The sequence below is a fragment of the Gavia stellata genome, chromosome 33 (assembly GCF_030936135.1).
Source record: "Gavia stellata isolate bGavSte3 chromosome 33, bGavSte3.hap2, whole genome shotgun sequence".
NCBI lineage: Eukaryota > Metazoa > Chordata > Aves > Gaviiformes > Gaviidae > Gavia > Gavia stellata.
The window spans coordinates 2,061,736-2,078,087 of NC_082626.1; the positions used below are offsets into that span (position 1 = coordinate 2,061,736).

General features: G+C 63.9%; 2 protein-coding genes across 2 annotated transcripts; both read left to right on the forward strand.

Annotated features, from left to right (window-relative positions):
* Window positions 1–6,033: 6,033 nt before the first annotated feature.
* Window positions 6,034–8,137, forward strand: LOC132319997 (uncharacterized). The gene is made up of 4 exons (XM_059832091.1): window positions 6,034–6,097; window positions 6,356–6,679; window positions 7,342–7,626; window positions 7,998–8,137. Exons 1-4 carry the CDS (start codon window positions 6,034–6,036, stop codon window positions 8,135–8,137), a joined length of 813 nt encoding a protein of 270 aa, XP_059688074.1.
* Window positions 8,138–9,753: 1,616 nt separating this feature from the next.
* On the forward strand, window positions 9,754–15,368 carry LOC132319998 (SLAM family member 5-like). The gene is made up of 7 exons (XM_059832092.1): window positions 9,754–9,826; window positions 12,296–12,388; window positions 12,748–13,089; window positions 13,404–13,697; window positions 13,824–13,943; window positions 14,057–14,148; window positions 15,252–15,368. Exons 1-7 carry the CDS (start codon window positions 9,754–9,756, stop codon window positions 15,366–15,368), a joined length of 1,131 nt encoding a protein of 376 aa, XP_059688075.1.
* The last annotated feature ends 984 nt before the right edge of the window (window positions 15,369–16,352 follow it).

A 16,352-nucleotide genomic window follows, 5' to 3' on the forward strand; every position in this document is an offset into this window, starting at 1 on the left:
GGACTGGGAGGCACTGGGCAGCCAGGGCAATGGGGCCCCGATTTTGCTGCCTGCCAGCGATGGGGACCCCGATTTCCCTGCCTGCAGTGATAACGCTTGCCCGTCCGCTGGCTCAGGAGCTGGGGGACGGGGGTCTTGCCGAGGCACGATGAGAGTTTTGGAGGGAGGGTGGGGATGCAGGGTGGGTTTTGGCTTCCCGGTCGCGGCGCTGCCCGAAGCTGTCCCTGCGGTCCCCCGGGATTAGGTACGAAACACCTCCCCACGTGCACCCGCCCCGCGGGGTCTGCCCCAGGGAGGGGGACACGCTTTGCGGTCCCCGTCCCACCGAGCGTGCCGCACTCTCAGCCACCGACAGAGCCGGACCCCTCCAGCAGGCTGGATCCGGCCCTGTCGCCAGCAGGTACGATTTCGGAGGATTTGGGAAGGGGGCTGGCAGAGCTGTGCTGCCGACCCAGCGCCGACGGCACGGCCCGGGGCGGGGGGGTGTCCCCTGTCCCCCCCTCCTTTCCCCCTCAACCCCCCCACCAAAAGGTACTGTCAGGACGGGCCAAACCCTGGAAGGTGCTGAGCCCGCGCCCAGCCTGAGCCTCCGACCGCAGGACTGCGTGCCATTTCTCGCAATGGTGCCTGATTTAACCCCCCCCGACCCCAACACCCTCCTCCTCGCCCCGTGTCCTATCCCCCCACCCGGAGACACCCCCATCTTGGGGCAGGGGGGCTCCCACCCCAGGTGCTGCACCCCCACCCATGTCGATAGCAATAGCCATCCCCGGGTGCCGGGAATCGAAGCCGAAGCTTTAAATTAAAACTCCCCCCGGGTGAGAACGGGGCCCCCCCACCCCAGGCCATGGCCGAGCCCCTGAGGCCACGGCTGAGCCCCCCGGCACCGGGCAAGCGGGTCCCTTCCTTAGCACAGGCTGGTTTAGACCCCCCGCCCCGAGACACGTATCTGTGATCCCCAATCTCCCATTTTTTTTATTTTTCATTTTCCTTTTTTTTTTTTAAATATTATGTACTATATTTTTAGTCTTAAACACGATATATTATATATATTTAATTTTTTTATATATATATATAAATATAAATGTTAAAAAAAGGGGCTCCAAGGTTGCCTTTGTTCTGCGGGAGCATCACGACAGGGTGGGCACAAGCGACCCCCCCCCCACCATGGGACAGAGCGGCTCGGGGTGGGGGGTCCACAAGGTCTCGGGGGACCTGGCGGTGGCACGGCCAGCGGGCTTGGGGACATGGGTGCTACAGGAGGAACGAGCTCCTTCCCTGTGCCCAGCACCGGGCAACGCTTGAACCCCGGGGTGACGCCTGCACGGGGTCCCGTCCCCGGCGGGGGCACGGGGGGACCCCAACCAAGCAGCTGAGGGGGCAGCAGGACGTGTGCCGGGCTCTGCTCACCCATTTTGCCGAAGCTTTTATTCGGAGCCGACACCAGGAGGGGCGGGGGGGGTTGCCAGCCCCTCTGCGCCCAGCCTGGTTTGATTTTTTAGATATATATATAATTTCTTTTTTCCAGAAAACCCTGCAAACAGGCTCACTTAACGATTTTGTTTCCCTACAAATGTAGCCTATTACTCGGTGTGTTTCCACGCCTGGTTTATTATGCATGAACCAAGCAATTTGCCTGCTGCTCCCGGGGACCCATCTTTAAAACAAAAAAAAAAGAAAAAAGGAAAAAAAAAAGGGTGCTTTGTCATTCTTAATGGCTTTTGCCGGAGCGAGAAGCGGGCGGATGGAAGCATGGCTAGACGGATGGATAGACACGGAGGAAGGGAGAGACATTAAGTTTCTTCTCCGGCCGTAACCCCTCTAACTCCAATGCTGCCGGGCGAACCAAGCCAGGCAGCTTCAAAGAGACGGGCTCGGCTCCGAAATCCCAACCCCGCAGGTGTCTCTACATTGCCTCCCTTCCCCGGGAAACAAATCTCCCCTCCTCGCCATCCGGCTGATTTATTCCCGAGCTGGATTCTAATTTATTCCCCAGGACGGCGGCAGGCTCACCGCCTCCACGCAGCGGCACAGAAATCTCTCGCCTCCTTCTTCCTCCCGTTTCCCTTCCCTCGCGGCCTCGCTGAGGCTGCAGCCTTCGGGGGAGCAGGGGCAGAATTTGGGGTGGGCTGCGTGATTTTCTTTCAATTCCACCCCCGTGCGGCCGCTCTCCCCTCGATATGATGCAGAGGAGGGCTGCGGGCGGTCTCTACTTAAGTTTGGGGGTGCAGAAGAAACCTCTGCTCTCATCCCCGTGTTTTGGGGGGGGAGGACACACACCCCCCCCCCACCAGGAACCAACACACACCCGGCCTCGGGTCCCAGGATTTTCCCCAAAATCTGTCCTGTGCCAGCAAAACCACCAGGCAGGCAGGGAAACGCAACCCCACTCGCTTACCGGGGGATACGGGACAGCCACGCTTTAACTCTGAGTCACCCCGGCAGCTGCAGCAGGTTAAAAAAATAAAAAATTAAATAAAGATTCCCTCAAGAAAACCGTAATTTGTCTCTCAGAGCCCAGTGCCTGATAACAACACGCTGTAACCAAACAGAGATATGATTCCTGTCCCTCCCCTCACCACCGGCTGTCATGCTGGAAATTTAATCTTTCAGCCCTCTGTTACCCAGGCTGGTGATAAAATATAATTTGATTTTGTTCCTAATAAATCATGAGCTCTTGGAGAGGAAAAAAAAAAAAGACAGAAGGAGGGTTGAAGTTGCCTGAAATTGTCTGTGTGGTGGAAGGATGGAAAAGTGGGGGTTAACGCAGCACCCCAGCTTGGTGCTTGGTGTCAGCAGCCGTCCCCGAAGCAGGCAGGGCAGACGCAGGAGGCCGCGAAGCAAAGCGGAGGTTACAGGCAGGAGACAGGCAGGTGCTGCCTACGGACCTCAGCTTCCCCACCTGCCCGGGGCTCTCAAAGGGCCACGTCAGGCCTAGGAGCAAACCACGAGAGCAGTGACCGTGGACAGCATGACACAGTGGCTGCCCCTCCACCCACAGCCCTGCAGGACCTGTCCTGGCCAGGACGGCTGCTTTGAGCGCAGAGGAGAAGGGGACCGAGGGGGCGAGATCCCCCTGAGTGCCAGGCCTCAGCCCTCACAGGCCTCATGAGCAGGCCCTGGCACCAGGCCTTGGCCCTCACAGGGCTCATGAACAGGCCCCAGCGCCAAGCCTCGGCCCTCACAGGCATCAGGAGCTGGCCCCGGCACCAGGCCCCAGCCTCACAGGCCTCATGAGCAGGCCCTGGCACCAGGCCTTGGCCCTCACAGGCTTCATGAGCAGGCCCCAATGCCAAGCCTCAGCCCTCACAGGCGTCAGGAGCAGGCCTCGGCCTTCACAGGCCTTAGGAGCAGGCCCCGGTGCCAGGCCTTGGCCCTCACAGGGCTCATGAGCAGGCCCCGGCCCTCACAGGCCTCGGCCTTGCCCAGTCACGGTAACACCCCTGGCTCCCCCGAGCCACCTCAGCCCCTCCACTACCCGCCGACCCCCGACCCGGGTGGGCACTGAGGGCTGCGCCCCACAGCGGGGCTATTTATAACCTCGGGAATCCCGCGAGACTTGGGTGGGGCCGCTGCCAGGTGAGAACGAGGCGCGGGGCGGGGCTTGCCTACAGCTGCGCCCTTCGTGCGTCATCACGAGGCGCCCGGCGGCAGCCAGAGCCCCGGGGGCGGGGGGGGGTACCCATTGGGGCCTGGAAGCGGCCTGGGTGTCCCCGGGAGCCTGGGCCGTGGGGCCGGGGGGAGCTGGGGCTGGAGGGCTCCTTGGTAGGGCCAGAGGGCACGGGGCCGTGGGGGCCTGAGGGGGGCTGGCGGTTCCAGGGGTGCCGTGGGGCCCAGGCAGGGCTGGGGGGCTCTGGGTGGCGCTGAGGCCCGGGGCTCTGGGGGGGCCCAGGGCTGGGGAATGCTGAGGGGCTGGGTTTGAGCCCGGGGGCTCTGGGGGGCCCAGGGCTGGGGGGACCTAAGGCTGGGGGGCACTGGGGGTCTTGGGGGGGTCTGCTACCCCCATAACTCTGTTCTGCTCCCTGGTTTGGGGGGCAGCAGCCAGAGCTGGCTGAGGTGGGCAGGGTCCCCCCGCCTCCATCTGCAGCCTCACCCACGCACACCCCTGCAGGCCTCTGTCCCTGGCTGAACCCCAACGTCCCGGGCCCCCAGCACCGCGGGGTCACCTCCCAGAGCGGTGCTGCTCAGCCCTGGTGAGAGCAGCCCGGAGGGCACGGTCGAGCCCGAGAGCCGCCCGCAGCAGCCAGGCCTGCGCCCGAGAGCGATGGGAGCAGAGGCGGGACGGGACGGGGTTTGCCGAGCGCTGTGGCGCTCTCCCGGGGAAGATGCTACTTGCAAAGTGCTAAATAGTGTTACTGCTGGCCTGGCCCCGGGAGGGAAGCGCTTCGTAAGAGTGAATCTCTATCCCTAACTGTTGGTGATAAATAATAAAAGGCTGCCTTTTGCTTCTCCCTGCATTCTCAGCCCCCTCCAGCAGCCGTTTCTGGAGCAGTGGCCTATTTCACAACATGCGCTTTCGCAGCGGGGGGCACTTACTGCACGTGGGGGTTAGTTACTGGCAGCAGCCCTTGGTGCTTTAACCATGTCGCAACTTGGGTTTTTTTTCTGAGGAGCAAAAGAGTCTGAACTATCGTGAATTCAGCTGCCTCTGCCCCTCGCAGAGGGTCAAAATCAGGACCCAGCCCTGACGCTGGCAGGTTGAGCTCTGGCCGTGGCTGCGGGGGGCACAGGCAACCCTGGTTTATGTTACCTGCTGAGCCCCTCCTGGTTTTATGCAGTTGTTTTTTCGGTTGCTAGCGTGGGCTGGAGGGGAAACGGGAGCTGGCATCGGCTTGCCCAGGGGCTCGGTGCCCCTGCCCAGCACCGTGCTGGCCCTGGGTTCCTTCTCGTGCTTTGGGGTGCGAGATGGCAGCGCTGGGGGCAAGTCCCGGGTGTGTGGGGTGAGTAACGGGGCGGCTGCGGCAGGGGTACCCCATGGAATGGGGGCTGAAAGCAAGGCCCCGGGCTGGCGCAGCCCCCTGGGACCTGCAAGATCCCTACAAAATAACGTGTTTTCTGTCTGCAGCTGGTGACAAATAGCTGTGACTGTCACTGGGTCCTTTCCTGAGGCCACACTTCCCTCTGTTGGAAGGCCACACGGGCGCATCCTTCTCCATCCAGGAGCTCTCATTTACTGGGAGCAGCAGGAAGACCCCTGAACCCCTCCATCCTCGGGTTGTCACCTGCAGGGAGAGAAATGACCGCTGGGTGAGGAAAACGTGTGGCGGTGCCTTGGCCCTGGCACTTTCGCACCAGTTTCGGGAGCTGAAGCGAGGGGTGCAGCCTGGCCGGCCACAGCTCCTGCTCCTAGCCTGCCAGCTGAGTCTGGCAGCTGCCGGCACCGCTGCCCAGGGACCATCGTCAGCGAGATGATGCCAGGCAGCCCGAATGTGGTTGCCTGAAAGAAGGGGAGAGGCTGCAGGCTGGGGGACGGTGGGCAGGGAGGGGTAGATCCGGCCCTGAGGGGTCCGCCCAGGAGGTGACACTGAGCCGAGTTCCTGCTCTGAGCGGACTTTGTCACCACTGCTGTGACAGCGATGGGGACAAAGAGAAGCAAGCTCCAACGCCCAGGACCTGCCTCGCTCACCCCACTGCCGAGGCCTGGCTGGGGGGCGGTGGGGGTTGACATCGGCTGGCACCCCTAGAGCCACGGGGGTCCCCCGGTTCTGGTGCAGGGGCGTCACTTCTCAGCCTGAGTTGCCACTCCCTCCTTCCCCGTCTGTTCTGGGGGGGCACAGTGGCTTGAGAGGGGGGTATGACAGTGGCCACGCAGTGTCCCCTCCTTGTCACTCTGACCCTGCTCACATGGGGACAGCAGTGCAGGTCGTGAGGCAGGAGGTGAAGGAAGCGCTTGCCGAGCCATGGGCTGACAGAGATGGGCAAGGTGTGAAATTGCAGGGGAAGTTGCTATTTATAGGCGCCAGGGTGCAAATGCGGAACCCCCGGCTTTGCGCTTTCATTTGCCACTGCGCAAGAAGGCAGTGAGGGTCAAGGATGGGTGGGCGCAGCGTCTGCCTTTTCGGGGTTGCCTTGCTGGCCGTGGCCGTCAGCTTTGCAGGTGGGTGAAGCGCGAGAACAGAGGTGTCTGCAAAATGGCCGGGGACAGAGGGCTTGGGTCGGCCGCAGCGTCCCACCACCCGCTGGGCTGCGGCCACCTCCCCTGCCCCAGCAGCCAGATCCCTGGCTGCAGGTAGTTTTGGGGTCCCCCATCGCCCTGTACCTGCAGCCCTGGGGTGAGGGATGGGGCAACAGGCTCCTGGGACCTCCCTTAACTTCTCTTCTGCACCCTGTTTTTCTGATGCTCAATTACCGCAAGCCCAGGCACAGCTACAGCAGGTGAATGGAGTCCTGGGGGGCTCTGTGCTGCTCTCCCCGGCTCTGCCACCCAACAAGATGGTGAAGGAGATCGAGTGGAGCTTTTCAGACAGTGCCGGTGCTGCCGTTCAAGTGGCAGAGTTCGGCCCTGGCGGCTTTGAGCGCCCCGACCCCAAGGACCGGTTCAAGGACCGGCTGGAGATGTTCAATGAGATGGCGCTGAAGATCGGGGCCCTGGAGCGGGGCGACAGCGGGGTCTACGGGGCTCGGATTAAACTGTACCCGGTGCTGGTGGAGGATCAGTTCTTCAACCTCTCCGTCTACGGTGAGTGGCTGCAAAGCGGGGGATGGAGATTGCAGAAATTCTTTCTTTTTGGCACCAAACGCCAGCGCGCGTGGCCCCTCTGCTAGTGCGGCTGGGATGTTTCCAGCCCTGGGAGCAGATTGGCCCCCATGTCTCCCTCCCTCTGTGTGTGCAAAGTGACGATTTACAGTCACGTCAAGCTGAGTTCTCAGCAAATTCTGTGGTTTTCCTGGCTGCGAATAAGCACGGTCCCTGCCCCCCACCCGTCCGGGGCTCAGCGCCACTCGGCATCGGCCGCGCACTGGGCTGCCGGCTGCACGCCGGGGCCCCGCTCTCCCCCCACGCAGCACACAAGCGCTCGCTGCTCCTCGCCTGCCAAACGGCAGCTGCCGAGCCGAGGCTGGTGAGCACGTAGGCAGCTCCGGCTCCAAGCTCCCAATGCTGTTTCCCAACCTCCCAGCTCCGGCACGCTGCAGCCTTGCTGGGCTTGAGCTAATTGGCTCTGGCAGCCGGCTGTGGCACAGGGCATGTGCCTGGTCCCCGTGGCTGTGGTGCTTGTTGGACCACATCCCGGCTGCTCCCAGGCTCTGCCTGACCTTTTGGTTGTCCCCAAGACCCCTGGGACAGGAGGGCAGCGGAGAGGATCTGCTTTTGCCAGTATGCGTAATCCCTTCCCGTTGCAGAGCCGCTGCGGGACCCCAAAATCCAGAGCTGGCTGCTTTCGAAGAGCCCCGCGTGGTGCCACCTCATGCTGCAGTGCCACGTACCCAGCGGGACCGGAGGCACCGTCACCTGGATGGAGCTCCATGGGGAACCGAGGGGTGTCAGGGTGCATCCCCTCTGCAGCGGGGTGCTGCACGTTGTGGTGCAGCCCGGCTCCCCCAACACCACCCTCACCTGCAGGGCCTGGCATGCCCTGGAGGAGAGGAGCCAGTCCATAGACCTGGCCAGCGTGTGCTGGAGCGGAGGTGAGGGAGGCATGGAGGGGTCAGAGGGGAGGGTGAGGGGCTTGGGGCGGTCTCCTGGAATCTCCAGGCACCCACGAGCTCCCTCCTGCTCCGCAAAGGGCTGTTTTGGCAGCCAGGCGTCCCCTCACCGCGATCCTTTCCCCATTGCAGGGAATGGCGTCAGGCCCAGCTGCTGGACCGCGGTGGCTGCGGTGGTGGTCCTGGCAGCCTGTGCTGCCACGCTGCAGTTTCCCAAAGTCCTTCCACGGCATCGTCCCTGATGAAGAGGGACGCGGTGATGGCTCAGGTCTCCCCATGCGCCTTCACCGACACTCTCAGCTTCACATTGGCACTGCCTGGCTGCCCCTTCGAGCCGGCTCCCCGTGCCGCAGGGACATCCCTCACCATCATGTGCCAAGAACTGCAGACCGTTCCCACAGCCAGCCAGTCCCAGACGCAGGGAGCAGCTCTGGCAGCGGCACGTGCTAGCAGGAATGACGACCTTGGGTCTGATCCTGTGTCCTTCCCCTGAGTCCCATGGACACCCCGACAGAGGACCGAGCCAGCAGCATTTCCCAGCGCGATGCTGGGGGAGTGACGGACCCAGCGGCTCTGCTCAGTGTTTCCCGAAGTCCTGAGCCAGCGTCCAACGCCGTCAGCCTGCCCGGCCAGGCGAGCCCTGGCGAGATGCTGCCCGTCTCCCCATCACGTGGGGACCACGGGGGATGTCCAGCGCAGCGATGCTTCACCTTGCTGGGGATGTCCCAACCCGCGACACCCCTCAGTGCCGGCTCACAGGCAGGAGGATTTGGCAGGAGGAAGCCCCTGCCTTGCACAAGAGCCGGTGTCATCCCCGGCAAGCGCCTGCCGTGGACCCCCGTCTCCAGATGGATGGCCTTCGTGCCATCCAGCCACATTGTCCTCCTCTTCCTCGGCTCTTGGAAGGCCAGGTGCTTTTCCCCGTTAGCTGGAAATTTCAGCTCAGCAACTTTCATTTCCCCTCTGCTCTCGAGAGACGTGGGAGGATCTGGTAGAGCGGACAGCGTGTCCAGCCCCTGCTCGGCTGCCCGCTCCCCTCAGGGGGACCCCGCCGGGCAGTTTTGGGCCATTCACTGGTCATAAACAGCCTGTGTCCCTCCCCACGCCGGCCTCAGTTTCCCCAGCGCTTTGAGGATCCTCATTTTAAGGTGCCCCAGGAGAAGGGCTGGGGTTAATAGTCCCTTGGGTGCAGGTTAATGATTTCGCTCGGAGGCGGGGAGCGACGAACCCATCCCCGCTGCTCTGTCCTGCTGCAGGGAGAGCAGCCCTGCTGCGGAGGCTGCTTTCCCCCTCCGTGTTTTCCACTTCGAGTTGCTGGAGGTTTTAAATAAAAAATAAGCTTTCAGTGCTGCTAATGGAAAGCACTTCCTTCCAGCCACAGCCCCCGCAGCAGCTCTGGGCTGCTAAATCGTGGCTGAGAGGGCTCGGGGGGGCTTTTCTGCAGCCCCTCCGAGGGGGGAGAGGTACGTGAGGGACTGGGGGGAGCCCGTGGGGACAGTGTGACAGGTCCCCAGCTGCCTGGGCATCACCCCCAGACCCTGCCAGGGCATCTGTCCCCTACGCGCGTCCCCTGTGATTCAGCCTAGACCTCGCAGCCCCTCGGGGACATCCCCTCCCGTGCTGCTTTGTGCACCCAAGGGTGCTCAGGCACCCCCATACTCCCCTGCCCTGGGAGTGGAGCTGGGGGTGCTCCCACCACCCAGCTCCAGGATGCTCCTGCTGCCTGGGCTTCCCCAGGGAAGTGCTCTTGATGTTGGGAAGCCCCATTTCAACGAGCCCTTGGTCGTCCCAAGGGCCAGCCGGAGACACGGCAGCCCTGTGTCGGGCATCGCCGGCGTTAATCCGGGCACTGAACCAGGCTGACGAGGGATGCCGCAGGGTCGGGGGTCACCAGCAGCCCCCACCATCCTCACTTCCCGTCCTCAGCGGTGTGGGTCCTGCGCGCTTCCCCCGGCCACCTAATCATTTCTGACGAGCTAATTAATAAGCTGGCTGTGCCCCGCGATGCACGGCTTCCTACGGGTTGCAGCGAGAAGCGGCTTTGCTCCTCCCCGTCTCTTCTGCCGCTGACTCTGCCCACTGAGCCGCACGAAGAGCCGAGGAGGAGAAATGGAGGGGGAATTGGCCAGGAGCAAAGCCCGGCTGCCCTCGCTGCTCCTGGCGCTGCTCGGCCTCGGGCCAGGTGAGTGCACGGGCGGCCGCCGCCGAGTCCTCGTCCCGTGGGAGCCTCGTGGCAGGGGGCTGGTGGCCGGGTGGGCTGCGAGTAGGGATGCCGACCCCGTCCTGCCTTCTCTCTGCCTGCTGCGGGTTAATTGCAGCCCACCCCACTGCTGCCCCTCCATCCCTCTGCATTCCTGGCCTGGCGTGAGATGGTTTCTGGAACGCTGGCTTAGCGGTCCAGCCTTAACGAGAGGTTTCGTAACGAGGCCACGGCTGAGCGGCCGCGGACCCCCCAGCTCCATCCCCCTGCGAGGGTCCCCTCGCCCCTAATGTGGCTTCTGCCGGGTGCCGCTATCGCCCCACGGAGCCCTTTAACCCCCCAGGGCCGTGCCAGATCCAGCTGCGAATCGGCTCCTTACGTAAAGCAGGAGTGAGGAATCCCCTTAATTCCCAGCATACTAATCCACACATTTAATAATTCCCATAAAACCTCCAATTCCTACAGAAAGCATCTAATAGTACGGGCAGATTAGCGGGGGGTTGGGGGGTGTTTATCTTCCTAACAATTAATTGGCTTCACGAGCAAGATGGGCTGTCGCCAGCCATCGGGCAGGAGGGCTGTGGCACAAGGTGCCAGCCCTGCCACGCTGATGACAAATATCTGACCCAGCTAGATGGAAAATAGGTGGTTAATGATGCTTCGGAGTTTTCCAGCTGCTTTCTTTGATCAAAATTATTCGATATCGGAGTGTAGCGGGGGTGGGGGAGTGATGAGAAAGAGCAAAACCTGGGCTGGTGGTGGATAAACCCCGGGTTAAAATCAGCCCCATAGCTCTATTTTTCAGGGTCTGATGGAGACCCGAGTTGGGTGCCGAATGCATCACGATGCATCGAGCATCAACGTGTTTATCCGCCTCCCTCGCCCGCCAGATCCTGCCATGGGGTCGGGGTTGTGGAGACTTGGGTTCCCCGAATCCCAGAGTAAACAGGATGAGCCGGGAGGATGCCGAGGAGGCGAGGCGGCGGCTGTGCTCGGCGGAGGCCTGGCACCAGCTGGCTTTTCCCAGCCGTCATTTCCTCCAGCCGCTCCGTACAATAGCGCGGGGGCGGCCGGCGGGGACCCCCCCGGAGAGCCGCGGCCGACGGATGTGCCACCGGAGGGTGGAAAACGCCGGGAGGGGTGCAGGGAGGATGCCCATGTCGCTGCCCGTGCTGCTGCCTGTGCCGCTGCCTGTTCTGCTGCCTGCGCGGTGCCCTGGGTGAGCAGCCCCTGGTTTAAACGCGGTGGGCAGTGCCGCTGGGGACGCACGGCCGACGGACAGACGGACAGCGGGCGGACAGGGCACACGTGCACCTCCAGCCTTCGCACGGCTGCGGCGAGGCGTGGGGGAAGAGCATCTGCCCGAGCTCCTCCATAAGAAACCCGATGAGCTTCTGCAGGGTCCCCCCAGCTCCTTTCCCCTACTCAGGGTGGTGGCTGTCCCCTCCTGTCCCCACCCCGGACCCCAAACCTGGCACCCCAGGTCCCCCAGCTTCCCCTCACCACCCCACTGATCCCCCCCATATCCCCCCGCTCCCACGCACGGGCTCAGCATCCTCCCTCCGAGCTCGGTGAGAGCCACGCAGCGATGGTGCCCACAGCCGGGGCAGCTTCCCGGGGCCCCAAAAACTCCGCGGTCTCCCGGGGAATTGTCAGAAATGCGGTCGGGTTTAAGATTGGGCTGGAAGAACAGGAATCAAGCCTGGGATAAGCAGGATCAGAGCAACAAAAGCTCCAGCGATGCGGAGCACTTCTTATAAAGCAAAGCAAAGAGGCAGCTTGTAATTTGGGGCTGCTGGAGGGTTTTATACAAAGTAAACACTCGGATGTCTGTGTTTAATCTGCTTTAATATACAGGCACATCTGCTTCTGCCTCCTGCGGGCCAGGGGAGAGGAGGGGAGGCGGCAGGGGTTGCATCGAGGCGATGCAGGACCCGTCACCCCGACCATCGCGGGGTCCCACCCCAGCTGGGACGGGGGCAAAGCCGCTCGCCCCGACCTCACCATCCCAACGGCTCGGCATCCCGGTTTTCTGCACGGGATGAGGATAGGGAGAAGCGGAGACTGTTATCCCAGTGGCAGAGAGGCGTGGGGGGCCGCGGGGGCCGGGGCCGGCAGAGGAGACAGCTTGTAGGTAGGCGGGAGCTGCCAGGAGCGAGGGAGGTGGTGCCGAGCAGCTCCCGGCGTGATTTTGCAGAGAACTGTCGATGCTGCCAAAAAAAAACCCATGGTGGAGGCTCAGATGGAGGGGCTGAAACCTGCCCCTCGGGCTGGGGGAGCCGCCCGGGATGGAGGCTTTAGCAAACTCCATCCCCGCGGGAATCGCCCTGGTCCTGCGTCTCGGAGGTGGCTCCGTCCCTCCCAGGTGGGTCCAGCATCCCCCCCGTGCAGGGACCCCCGGAGCCATCCCTGCTCTCCCCCATCGCCTTAACCCTTGTCGATCTTTCGTAGGCATCTTGGCCGAGGCGCGTTTTAAGGCGGACAATGAGGTTTTGCAGATGCTGGCTGGGAACTCCTCCCAGACTCTCTTGGAGCGTTGTTCTGGTGAGAGCCCGGCCGCAGCCCCGGGGACGGCAGCGTTCAGATGGGGCACCCGCATCTGAACCAGTAGATGCTTTATCTTTTTTGGCAAACCAGTCTCCAAGCCCGGCATCCTTCCCTCCCTGCCGGAGCAGGAGGTGGCTCCGCTGGGATGCAGGGTCTTTTGGGGGGGACATCCCTGTCCCCAGCCTGGAGAGGGACCAGCCGGCGAAGAGGAGACCAAGAGGCTGCGTCAGGGCAGGGAGATGCTGCTTCTTCCCCCCGAAAAGGGACCCGTCCCCGAGGGTCCTTCTGTCCCCGTCTTGTCCCCGCTGTCCCCGTCTTGTCCCCACGCGCCCGGTGACTTTCTGCCTTGTCCGCAGAGCTCCTCTTCGGCCAAGCCCGGGCACAGCCCCGGCAGGTGAACGGCGTCCTGGGGGGGTCCGTGCTGCTCTCCCCGGCTCTGCCCCCCAACAAGACGGTGAAGGAGATCGAGTGGAGCTTTTCGGCCGGCGCCGGTGCCACCATTCAAGTGGCAGAGTTCGGCACCGGCGGCTTTGAGCGCCCCGACCCCAAGGACCGGTTCAAGGACCGGCTGGAGATGTTCAACGAGACGGCGCTGAAGATCGGGGCCCTGGAGCGGGGCGACAGCGGGGTCTACGGGGCTCGGATTAAACTGCACCCGGCGCTGGTGGAGGATCAGTTCTTCAACCTCTCTGTCTACGGTGAGTGGCCACACGCTGGGGTTTGGCAGAGGCACTGGGGACAAAGATAGAAAGCCCTGAGTGCGAGCATGAACCCCTTTACAGGTGGGGAAACTGAGGCACGGAGTAATGAGTGGGTTTACCAGGGTTAGGTTAGACCCCAAGCTTTGCACCCCAGTGCCTGCAGCCCCTCTGCAAAAGGCCAAATCCTGCCACCCCAGGGGTCTCCGGTGTGGCCGTGCCATGCCCGCATCACAAGCGTGATGGTGGGGATGAGCAGGCTGGACAAATCCCTGCCGCCCCGTGCTGATCCTTCCCCCCCGCATCGGACGCAGAGTCGGTGCCGAGCCCCCGGACCCGCAGCCAGCTCCTGGCCAGCACCCTGGAGTGGTGCAACCTGACGCTGCAGTGCCAGGGCGCCGGCAAAGGTGCCGTCAACGTCACCTGGAAGAGGGACAACATCATCCGGGACCTGACCTCCGACCGCCACCAGCTCTCCCCGGATGGGACCACCCTACGGCTGGCCCTGCCACCCACCGCCGCCAACGTCACCTACGCCTGCACCGTCAGCAACCCCGCCGACCAGAAGGTCGTCCTCTTTGACCTGCAAGCCATCTGCCAAAGCGGAGGTGAGACCCTCGCCCCGAGGATGCTCGGGGGTCCGACACCAGCCGGTGGGCTTGGCCATGGGGTGAGCTCAGCCCTTGGGGGGCGGGGGGGCTGGCACCTCTCAGAGCCTCTCTCTGCCCTCCCAGGGGGGCAGACATCCTTCTCGAAGTCGGGGTACATCGTCCTGACCCTCATCCTGCTGGCGGTGAGCTTGGGGGGAGCCTTCTGGTGCTGGCGGATGAATAGCGAGAAGGCGGCAGACCCAGGCAAGTGACCCCCCCCCCCCCCCCCCCCGAGAGCCAGCATGGCTTTGGGGGGGCTGAGGGAGTGGTGATGGGGTTATTTCCCGGCCCCCCCCTGACACCCCGCTCCCCTGCAGCTGCCACCCCCACGGTGCCCGCCGAGGAGAGCCCCTCTGACCCCCAGTACGCTGAGATCGTGCGCCGGAGCCCCCCGGAAGGTAATGACCAGGTGAGGCCCCCGGGGAGGCTGGGGGCTGCCACCCGGGGAGGGCTGTGCCGGTGGGGGGGTCCCAGCCATGCTGGGGGGTCCCAGCCAAACTGGGGTCACAGCCACACTGGGGACCCTGACAGCTCTGGGAGTCCCAGCCATACCAGGGGTCACTGCAGCACTGGGGGTCCCAGCCACGCTGGGGTCCCGGCCAAACTGGGGGTCCCAGCCACACTGGGGGTCCCAGCCACGCTGGGGTCCCGGCCAAACTGGGGGTCCCGGCCAAACTGGGGTCCCAGCCACGCTGGGGTCCCGGCCAAACTGGGGGTCCCGGCCAAACTGGGGGTCCCAGCCACACTGGGGTCCCAGCCAAACTGGGGGTCCTGGCCAAACTGGGGGTCCCAGCCACACTGGGGTCCCGGCCAAACTGGGGGTCCCAGCCACACTGGGGTCATGGCCACACTGGGGTCCTGGCTACACTGGGGGTCCCAGCCACACCAGGGTCCCGGCCAAACTGGGTGTCCCAGCCACACTGGGGGTCCCAGCCACAGTGGGGTCCCGGCCAAACTGGGGGTCCCAGCCACAGTGGGGTCATGGCACCACAGGGGTCCTGGCCACACTGGGGGTCCCAGCCACACTGGGGGTCCCAGCCACACTGGGGTCATGGAACCACAGGGGTCCTGGCCACACTGGGGGTCCCAGTCACACCAGGGTCCCAGCCATACTGGTGTCCCAGCCACGCTGGGGTCCCAGCCAAACTGGGTGTCCCAGCCACGCTGGGGTCCTGGCCAAACTGGGTGTCCCAGCCACACTGGGGTCATGGCCACACTGGGGTCCCGGCCAAACTGGGGGTCCCAGCCACAATGGGGTCATGGCACCACAGGGGTCCTGGCCACACTGGGGTCCCAGCCACACCAGGGTCCCAGCCACACTGGGTGTCCCAGCCACGCTGGGGTCCTGGCCACCCCAGGGGTCCCAGCCACACAAGGCTCCCAGCCACAGCGGGCTTCCACCCGCACGGGACACCCATGGGTGCAGAGCACCCTGCCGGGGCTCCCCGGGGCTGGGGAGGGCAGTGGGGCTGGCAGGTCCCTCACCAGTCCCCCCCCCGACTTTTGCTGCAGGGCCTCAGTCACCCCGAAAATAACCAGGAGCAGAGCTCGCCGCAGAAAGCACCCGTCACCACCATCTACGAGCAGATCCGCCGGGCGCCAGAGGACACGGCCGAGGAGGTGACATAGGCCCTCAGGTGCGGGGGGGCTGTCCCTAAAAGGGGACCGATGTCTGGGCGGGGTCCATCTGGGGTCCCCCCCAACCTCCGTCGCCGCACGCTGCGGAGGCTGAAGGGTTCCTCTCTCCCGCAGGCACCCGCAGAGCCGGAGCATCGGGATTTCCCGGAAGGGCTGTAAAGTGCGTTGTGTGCCAAATCCAAACCCTCCAGCCCCCATTTCGGCTCCGGGGATGGGAGGCACCATCTCGGGGCGATAGCCGGATGGATGCTTTCCCCCCCACCTCCGGTTTCTCTCCAACCTCCTTGTCTGACGCCCTCCGAGACTGTTTGGGGAGCGGGATCCCGGACCGAGGCAGAGATGAGTGACGGCGAAGCTGGGGGACCCTCCGTGGTCCCTGGATGCTCTGGGATGGGGGGGACCGTGGGGTTCACCTCCCACATGCCACCGCCGCCAGGCTTGGCCGGGACGGGGGGCATTGGGGAGGGCAGGGGCACATCCCGGTGCCAGCTGGGCCGTGCCGCTTCGGCACAGCACTGCGGGTGCAGGATGAGACCCCCTGGGGCAGATTGACCCCCCTGTCCCCCTCCCACCCCTCCCCAGCCTCCAGCTCCCCCCGGGACCTCGCAGGGACCCTCTGTGGGGAGATGCCCACGCGGGGTGGACCTGCCCACCCGCTTCGCCGCTGCCACAGAGACACCAGGGTGGGGGGACACACCGGTGTCCCCCCAGCTCCATCCTATGCGGCTCCACTGGAGCCGGCCTGGTGGCATCTCCGGGGCCACGGAGGGATGCAGAAGGAACCGTCACCCGCACGGATCCGCCGAAAAGCACCCCACCTTCTACCCTGCCCCATAGCTGTTGCTCGTGTAGCCCGTGCACCGCCGCGAAGTGGGGGGGGTGTCTCACTGCCTGTGTGTCCAGCACCTACTGTCACGGGGCCCCTCGCTCGGCCGGACCTCCCGCCGTTGTAAAAAGAGTAAATAAATGTTGGTG

Bases quoted from the DNA above. Each gene is read 5' to 3' on its own strand.
- LOC132319997 (XM_059832091.1), top strand. From the start codon at position 6,034: ATGGGTGGGCGCAGCGTCTGCCTTTTCGGGGTTGCCTTGCTGGCCGTG. The intron at 6,098-6,355 runs GTGGGTGAAGCG...AATTACCGCAAG, and splicing joins CGTGGCCGTCAGCTTTGCAG to CCCAGGCACAGCTACAGCAG. The intron at 6,680-7,341 runs GTGAGTGGCTGC...TTCCCGTTGCAG, and splicing joins CTTCAACCTCTCCGTCTACG to AGCCGCTGCGGGACCCCAAA.
- LOC132319998 (XM_059832092.1), top strand. From the start codon at position 9,754: ATGGAGGGGGAATTGGCCAGGAGCAAAGCCCGGCTGCCCTCGCTGCTC. The intron at 9,827-12,295 runs GTGAGTGCACGG...GATCTTTCGTAG, and splicing joins GCTGCTCGGCCTCGGGCCAG to GCATCTTGGCCGAGGCGCGT. The intron at 14,149-15,251 runs GTGAGGCCCCCG...CTTTTGCTGCAG, and splicing joins CCCCGGAAGGTAATGACCAG to GGCCTCAGTCACCCCGAAAA.